Source organism: Phocoena sinus, chromosome 1 (genome assembly GCF_008692025.1).
Source record: "Phocoena sinus isolate mPhoSin1 chromosome 1, mPhoSin1.pri, whole genome shotgun sequence".
Lineage (NCBI taxonomy): Eukaryota > Metazoa > Chordata > Mammalia > Artiodactyla > Phocoenidae > Phocoena > Phocoena sinus.
The window spans coordinates 107,639,122-107,647,643 of NC_045763.1; the positions used below are offsets into that span (position 1 = coordinate 107,639,122).

The 8,522-nt window shown below is 47.7% G+C and overlaps 1 protein-coding gene across 1 annotated transcript in view; it reads left to right on the forward strand.

Annotated features, from left to right (window-relative positions):
• The window catches only part of LOC116752630 (myomegalin-like), a 225,454-nt gene extending 217,429 nt beyond the window's left edge, over positions 1-8,025 (forward strand). Inside the window, 8 exon segments of the mRNA XM_032629403.1 lie at positions 23-262; positions 1,622-1,738; positions 2,296-2,522; positions 3,684-3,827; positions 4,921-5,059; positions 5,351-5,397; positions 6,284-6,335; positions 7,012-8,025. Of these exon segments, the coding sequence (XP_032485294.1) occupies positions 23-262; positions 1,622-1,738; positions 2,296-2,522; positions 3,684-3,827; positions 4,921-5,059; positions 5,351-5,397; positions 6,284-6,335; positions 7,012-7,157 (1,112 nt within the window). The 3' untranslated portion in view covers positions 7,158-8,025.
• Positions 8,026-8,522: the final 497 nt, after the last annotated feature.

An 8,522-nucleotide genomic window follows, 5' to 3' on the forward strand; every position in this document is an offset into this window, starting at 1 on the left:
TCCATCCTCTCTCTACTTTCAGCTTACACCTGGGATGCCTGTCACCAAGTACCTTTGAGCAGTGACTTGAGCCACCTGGTGGCAGAGATCCGAGCTTTGAGAGGGCAGCTGGAGCACAGCATTCAGGTGAACAACTGTCTGCGACTACAGCTCGAGCAGCAGTTGGATGGTGGTGCCAGCGAAACCAGCCTCAGCCCCTCCTCTGTTAACCAGAAATTCCCCACCAACACTGACCCTGGAATCAAGCAGCTGCTCTTCCAAGGTAGGAAGGAAAAGGGAATCAGGAAGCCCTCAGCCAGTGGGGAGGTCCCCAAGATGTCTACGGTGGAAGGGACAATCTCACCTCTTGCGCGCTCCTTAAGGTCAGGGTGAAATCGAAGATGCTTCAATACAGTGCCTTGAGAGCCTGGGATTTAGGGTCAGATCTGGCTCCAGATTCTGAGTTTGACACTTACATGTTGTTTGCCTTGTGATTAAACTCCTCAGGTATTTAAGCCTTAGTTTCCTCATCTTTAACATGAGGATAATAATAATATACACTGTGCATAGTTATATGGAGCATTAAGTGAAATAATTTACCAGTGCCTGATGCAATAATTGCTCAACAATTAACAGCTGTATGTATTAATGCCTATTCTTTACATTTGCAGAGGGCTTTAAAATCTACCACGTTTTCAAATAAATTTTCAAATAATTTCATCAGAGCTAGGGTAGATTTTACTATCTCTGTATTTTACATGAGAAAACGTAGGCACTGAGACAATTAACTGACATGCTAAGGTTTACAGGAGTTAAGAGGCCAATCGAAGATCCGAAGCAGAAGTTTTGATCTGCTCTCTGTGTTCCTCCCACCTCACTATGCTCTGTCTCGGTGTTGCTTCTCTTTCCTCTCATGCTTTCCCCTCTCAGAGCCTCCCCACAGCACCAGCCAGGACTCATCTGAACTGGCTCAGTCACTCCTCCTCATCATCATACAGCACAGAGGCCTGAGGTGGAAAGCAGGTTCTAAGCCACATTTGCCTGAGCAGGGTCATTTCTGTCTCTTTGTGATATTTTCCAATACCTCCCCTGGAGGATTGCTGCCTGGTCTCCAATAGGGCATCTCAAACTCACCAAGGCTTATGTCTCCTATTCTTCTTATACTACTACATGCTTTCTAGTATGTCTCTTTCTTATACTACTACATATTTTCCAGCACTGACTCATCAGAATGGTGATTAGAGTGCTGAGTTTAATCGCCCATAAATCCATTCGTTCTTTGATCAAATATTTTTAACATATATACTATATATATTTATATGTATTTATATTTAGTTAGAAAGCATTGTATTAGACACACTGCATACAATATTATATTCAAATCAGGGGTTAGAAAAATATATCTAATAATTTTTCAAACTAGAAGTTGCTTTCTCATGGAACAGCGTTCAATTACAGGAACATCTTGCTCCAAATTAAGTGGTTTGTTTTCCACTGGTTTTGACTGTGGTACACGGGTGATGATTATGTAAGAGGAGAGTCATGTTGCCTTAGATCTCCAGTAGTGAAGATAGGCTGTGCATGTGTTTCAGGAGCAGTATATTCCAGGGTTCCTAAAGTTGTGGTTATCTTTACTCCCTAGACTCAGTTGCCTCCCCTCCAGTTCGGGATGTGGGCATGAATTCTCCAATTCTGGTCTTCCCCAGCTCTTCTCCCACTGCTCATGGCTCAGAGACCACAACCTTCAATAGGACAAATGGTAAATAGGGCAACTACAGGACTCAGGGTCTAATGATGGAAAATGACTAAAGCAAGTAACCTTTGGTTCTCTATATGCACATTATCTGACTTTAGAGATTTTTCTCTGCATGTCCCATGGCCTTTAGCCCTACTCATTCCACCTCCTGTGGCTGCCTTTTTTGTCATTATTCTTCCTCCTGTGGTTTTCCTATTGCTCTGGTATTTCTTCATTGCACTATAATCTCTTCCTTCTTGAAAGTGCTCTCTGTATCCAGCTTAATTTTCTTGTCTGTGTCTTTTCAACCCCCAAATTTAAAATTTTTTAAAATTTGTCCTGAATATTTCATTTGTCAATAAGGATAACATTTGCCTCCTGGCAATTTTATCATTATGAGATGATGTAAGAAAGATTATAAAAATATAGAACCCAGAATATCTATGGACTTCACACTTGTACTTTCCAAGACTGTCATTCTTGTTTCTGGCCTCTTTCACTATTTGATGTCCATTTTGGATTGAACTGAGGATGATTATGTATAACAGTGGATTCTGTGTTATTGTGGCTTTATTCTTCAGAGCTGGGTTTGGATGCTTCTCCAGTAATGAAGAACCCTCCCAAGCTGGAGGGTGATGCTACTGATGGCTCCTTTGCCAATAAGCATGGCCGCCATGTCATTGGCCACATTGATGACTACAGTGCCCTAAGACAGCAGATTGGGGAGGGCAGACTGCTGGTCAAGAAGATAGCGTCGCTCATGAGATCAACCTGCAACTTCCCTGGCCTTGAAGCTCCAGGCACAGAGGTAATCACGTTTTAGCTTTTAGGTGCACCTTTTCCTTAGGCCCTTTCTTCTTCTGATTTTAGCTTCTTCTCCCTCTATTTATTTTTCCTGCTCCACATCTCCCATCAGCTGAGGATACATCTTCCATTTATATCCAGCTAGGCCTTTTATCTTCATCTGCTAATTTCACTACAAGCTCTGCTCTGTTCCAGATGTAGCTGACTTGCTATTTCCCCTCAGAACCACAGAAAAGCATGTGCAGCATTGCCGTCCTCATCAGTAGAGCACGTTAAGCGTCAACATACACACAATGCTGTACTGAGTACCCTTTGGTAGCTTATTATCTGCTAAAGTCATGCTAGCATATGACCATCTGTGGGCAGAATAAAATCACTTAATCAATTGGCTGGAAAATGAGAATCTGCGTCCATATGGGCCAGATATGTGGAAGGGGTGAGGAGGGTGGCAGCCATGGAATTTCTCTGCTCACACTGAGCAAGGCAGGAGAGCAAGCAGCAAGGCTTCTCAGAGCCCTTCCCCAGGGAGAGATCCAGGTACTAGCTGCTGGGCTGTCTGAGATACTGGAGATGCACAGGCATGCAGGGACAGCCCTGCCCTCAGGGGCCCCCATGATAGAGAGGGATGCCCACACCTGTGTAAATAAATATAACCAGGGGCTCCAGGCACAAGGTTACAAGGGCTCTGGGTGTGAGGGCATGAACCCAGAATCAGCTGTTATCCCAGGCAAGGAAAGTAACAGGTTCATGGGGGGGTGCCAACAGGGGATATGTAAGTTCTTGGGGGAGAACATGCCAGGTAAAGGTAGCGGCACTTCAGTCCTTCGAGCTACAAGTGGTACAGTCCATTTGAAGCATAAGGTGTGATTTACGGAAGGACAAGGGGGGCCAGTACAAAAATAGGGACCTTAGACTCTGGAGCATAAAGCAGGACTAGAAGCTAAAGAATGTGGGGAAGGCTGGAATCAAATGAATTCTTGCAAATGGAGAGGTTCCTGCTGAGGTCAGAGAACCTTGGCTTCCAAGTTAGAAAAGGATTTCACAGGTTTAAGCAAGCCCGTGTCTACGCCTCACCCACAAAGGAAGCCGAGGCCAATGCTCAGCAAAAAAAAAAAGTGATCTCTCAGCCCCGGGGATGCCCATGGCTACCTCCCCCTTTTCCCAGGTGATGGGCAGTGAAGGCATCCACGAGCTCAGGAACAGCGCCAACGCCCTTCACCACCGACTGGAGGAGGCAGCCTCCCTCCTCACCATGTTCTGGCGAGCAGCCTTGCCAAGTTCCCACGGCCCTGCGCTGGACAGCAAAGCGGTAAGAAGCCAGCATCCCCTACTGGTTCTGCCCCCAAATACCCTTCTGCCTCCTTGGTCAGCAGATCCTGAAGGTCAGGAGCCGAATGGGCAGCTGGGACAAAGGGGACCTGAGGGGGCGTCCCTGGAGGGAGACCTCTCCTCCGCGGTGGCTGCTTTCAGTGCAGCTCTGACTCCATCCCCTCTCCCCCCAGCCCTGACCCCCAGGATAAGTAATCAAAGAGCAGAAGGAAAGGACATGGAGGAGGCAGAGACACGAGAGCCCTGGTAACCCCTAAATGTTCCGTTTCTTTAACTTTCTGAAGTTTGGCTGCGCTGAAGTTCAGGATCATGTTAAAACCTCAACATCTCCTTTCCCTTCCTAGCCCACCCCCACCTCCAGGTCCACATAGGCAGGATCACAGAATGTCACCAGGAGTCACCCAGCCTCTTGTAGCCACCCCCTGGAATCCCAGAAAATCACTTACATCTGTGTCACAGGGTCAGGCCTGGGGAGAGTCAGCCTCCCCGTGGTGCTCTCAGATCTCAGACTGCTTTCTGTGGTGACCTTGGATAGGCAGGTTTCAGGATCCCACCCAGGGGTTCCAACTCCAGACTAAGATCACTGACACTTTAGGGGCCCCAATTATGTTAATTCCAAGGAGGGAGCATTTTGCTATCTTGTGGTTGGCAGATATATTTACAAACTTACTGTCTCAGGCCAGCCCCGTCTCCCCAGGCATGATATCCAGGCGTAATATTCCCAACGACCAAGTCTTACTTGTGATGCCCAAGTGAAATAACTATGTCAGCATGAAATCTGAGCTCTTGTTCACAGCTGAGAGTTTCAGTGTGGCCTGGAGTCAGGTCCTCTGCAGCAACAGGAGTGTAGCCTGTGCTAATCTGCACGGGGGCTTCCAGGTCCTCAGTGTCCCACCTCATGGCCCATCCTGAGCCACCACCTGCTGGAGGGATTGAGAGGCTCTAATGAGGGAAATCTGCTCCAAAAATACTTGAGAAGATTGTAGAATCCTATTTGGAATTGTAAAGAGCCACCAAACACAGGGTGCTTTAGGCCTTCTGACCGTTGACAGAGAGCCTGTTTTTCTTCCCAGGGAGAGTCCATGAAAAGGGAGCTTCTGGAACTGAGAACCAAACTATCCAAACAGGAGAGTCTCCTTCAGAGCACAGCTGAGCATCTGAAGACCGCCAACCAGCAGAAGGAGAGCATGGAACAGTTTATCTTCAGCCAGTGTGGGTGCCCCCAGCCAGGGAATGGGACAGGAAATGGGGGTCCTTCCAGGTCCGCCACCTGTGCTGTGAATGGACAGAGACCAGAGAGGTTAGGGGATGGGGGAGACTGATGTGACGTCTCTAAACCTCCTGTGCCATCAGTAATCGTGGAGGCAGAGGAGGGGACACGGGGTGGGGGGCAGCAGGAGACCCCAAGCTGAGTGTCCAGAAAGACAAGCTGTAGAACACAAATCCAACGCAAGCGTGGGCCCACTGGTAATTTCTGCCTTGGGGGCTGCTTTCTCGTTTCAGTGACCAGGACACACGATGTTCTGAAGAAAGCAAGGACGAATTTGGAGGTAAGGAAACTACTGCACCAGTCGGAGCCAGAGAGCCCGCCCCAAACTTATCACCGTCTGTCATCAGGGTGCGCAGGAGATCCTCGACCTGCTCTGACCTTCCAGGAGCAGACATCGGGTCCTCATGGGCATCCCTCTAGATTCCATCCTCATCAGCCCTCCACCCCAATCAGCAACCTCCCTTGACCTCTCGGTTGGCCCTTACTTTGTCATCATCTTCCCTCCTTATTCCAATTCTGTCTCCTTTATGCCAGGTCAGGAGTGGGGAGAAATGCAGTTCAGTTGATTCTCGAGGTCAGAGGACATATGGGGTCTGCCTCTGAAGGAGCTTTCAGTAAAGGGATCCTGAGGCCAGTCAGGTGTTCGGGGGTTTCCTATACCATTATATGGAACAATAATGGAAAGATGCAACTAATAAGTTGATTTCACTACACATTATTGGGCTGCAAACAGCAGTTTGATTCTGACATCTCTTTTTCTTTAAGCAACAACACAAAAGAAAATCCTTGGGTCTTATTGATCTGAAAGAGCATTTGGTAATAAGTAAAAACTGAAACACAAAGGGCAAGATATTATCTCTATGGCAGACCTTCTCTACTTTTATTTAAAACACTAACACATTCTCTAGCAACCGCTTTGATGAAAAACTTAAGGTCTTAGAAATGGCCTAAAAATCAAAAACTAAACCTTTTACCTTGGACTTTAAAGCTTTGCCATAAGCAATTAAGCACATCCCTAGGAATGTTCCTAAATTGTAACCTAAGAGAATGTTGACCCCACAGTATGAAAATGGGTTGGGCCATAATTTAGCTCTGTTTTGTTTGTCTGTTTTGCTAATTTCTTCTGTTTTTCTCTGATGATTCCTCTCTTTCCTGAGCCTTTTTAGAAGAACACTTACAAGATTGCCTCTGTAAAACCTTATTCCTGCCTCAGCAAAGGTAACCCAACAGCCTCTCATACCTCCTGGCTTCCCCAGTTTGGAAGTATCCTTCCCACTTCCCCTAGGCCACTGGAAAGGCCCCAAGCCTGGGATCTAATCCCAGGCTTGTCGCTAAGTGGCTGTGTGGCTTTGGCTGGGCCCAGTCTCTGTGAGCCTGCTGACCCTCATCTGTAAGAGGGGGCACTAGAGTTAGATGATCTCTGAGGTCCCTGCTGACCTGGTCCCTCCCCCTCCTCATCAAGTAAACAGAACATAAACTTTAATAGGAGGACGTCCCTGCAAAATGTCCTCTCCTTCCTACAACAGGCTGCTTCTATATATGCCTGTTTCATACTAAGCATTTCCTTACCTGGGAGATTGCAAAAGCCATCCTTTTGCTCCAAAGTGAATTGGAGAGTGAACTGGCCCCTGAAGAGGGAGTGGTAGGGTCCGGCCACCTGGTGTTCAGTGGCTTTGAGCAGAGATATGACCACAGGAGGTGGTGGGAAGCTTTTCCTCCAACCTGGTGGCCCCAGTTGCTCCTCCAGACCTCAGCTCGTCCCCTCAGCTCATCCTTGTGACAGGCTCTCACTGTGCTCCTGGCTTCTGTCACCACTCAGATCTCTCTCCAGCCTCAGTTAGCCACCAGCAGTGCCTGATAATGGACTCTTACTTTGTGTTATTTTCGTCTGCAGGTGAAATCCCTAAGGGCTCTGCCGTGCACTCCAGTCCTGTGACCCTTGCCTTCCAGGAGCCAAGCAAGAAGCGAAGCCACCAGAGGTCCTTAAAACTGCAGGAAGGGTGGGCCTGCCCCCCTGCTTTGCAGCTCCCTGTCTGCTGAGGAGGATCTGGGCCCCACTCCTCCACACCTGCTGGAAGGTCTGAAAGGAGTCAGAGACGTGGCCTGGTGGGGCAGGGCGAAAGGCAGAGGGCCTCTCCTGCAGTTGAGGAATAACCAGGCAAGGTCCACTGGACCCAGCACTAAGCAAAACAGGCATAGTTTGTAGAAGACCTTGTGACACTGCTTCTGAACGCCCCAGGGGTATGGGAACCAGCAACAGCACATTTCTCGCCTCATCCTCCGAGGGTCAACTCAGGGGAAATAGGACCTGCTTCCTAGCAATGGAGCCCCACACTGGAGCTCCACAGCAGATCTAAAAGCACAGGACTGAGCAGCCGTGCCCTGCAGGACAGTGTTGGCAGACCTAACCTGGGCCAGCGAGCTGGGTCACAGTCAGGCTGGGGATTGGTCTACACTGCAGCACCTGAGTTATTTGAATCCACGTGGTGAGAGCAGTGATTCCCAGATGCCATCTCATGCTTAGCCTAGACCTCCTATTTCTACTCTATTATGATCTCCAAAAAGTGTACTGACCTTACTCTAAATATGCTGTCCCATTTTGTCATCCCAACTTCTCTCTGGGAACTAGGGACTAATGGCCACACCAAGCCCATTGAAAGTCTTGTGTAAAGCAAATCAGTGATCATTTTTAAGTGACATGTGAGGAACCCCCAGTTGCTAAAGCCTAGTCTGTGTCTTCACAGTGCTTTAGAATGTGTGTATGTGTGTATAAATGTATGATATATATTTATATATGTTGCTATAGCGATATGTTGAAGGCTAACATAACTGGTGGATAGGGTCAGTGGGAGGAAATGAAACAGTCTTTTTGGTGGCTATTAAAGCAAAATATGTATAAAGAAATAAAGTTTTCTTCACCTGCTTAGTTTCTAATTTCTATACCAGTCCTCAGGGTGAGTGTGTAAAAACAGGAAAGACAGACTGTCATTAAAAAGCTAACTGTCTGAAGCAGAATCAAAATGGTGGAGTAGGTGGATATGGAGCTCCTCTCCCCAACAGACATATCAAAAATACATCTACATATGGAGCACTCCTCCTTGAAAAGTGGCAGAACTATAAACCAAAGCTGCAAGAAAGATCTACATGTAATTAATTGGGTAGGAAGGGGAAAAAGAAGAAGACCTGGGTCAGCTCCTGGGCTCCTTGGTGGGATCTGCAAGGAGAAGGTCCACAAGGGTAGACCCTTGCCCTGGGGAGTGAGCAGGTCGAGTCACAATATGGGCATCCCAGTCCTGGGGTCCTGCATGGAGTGGCCAGGCCGCCTTGCCTCTTGGGAAATCTGTTGAGACAGAAGGGTTGGAGAAGACTAGACTCTACTCACCAGCAGTGCATGCTGGCTTGCTG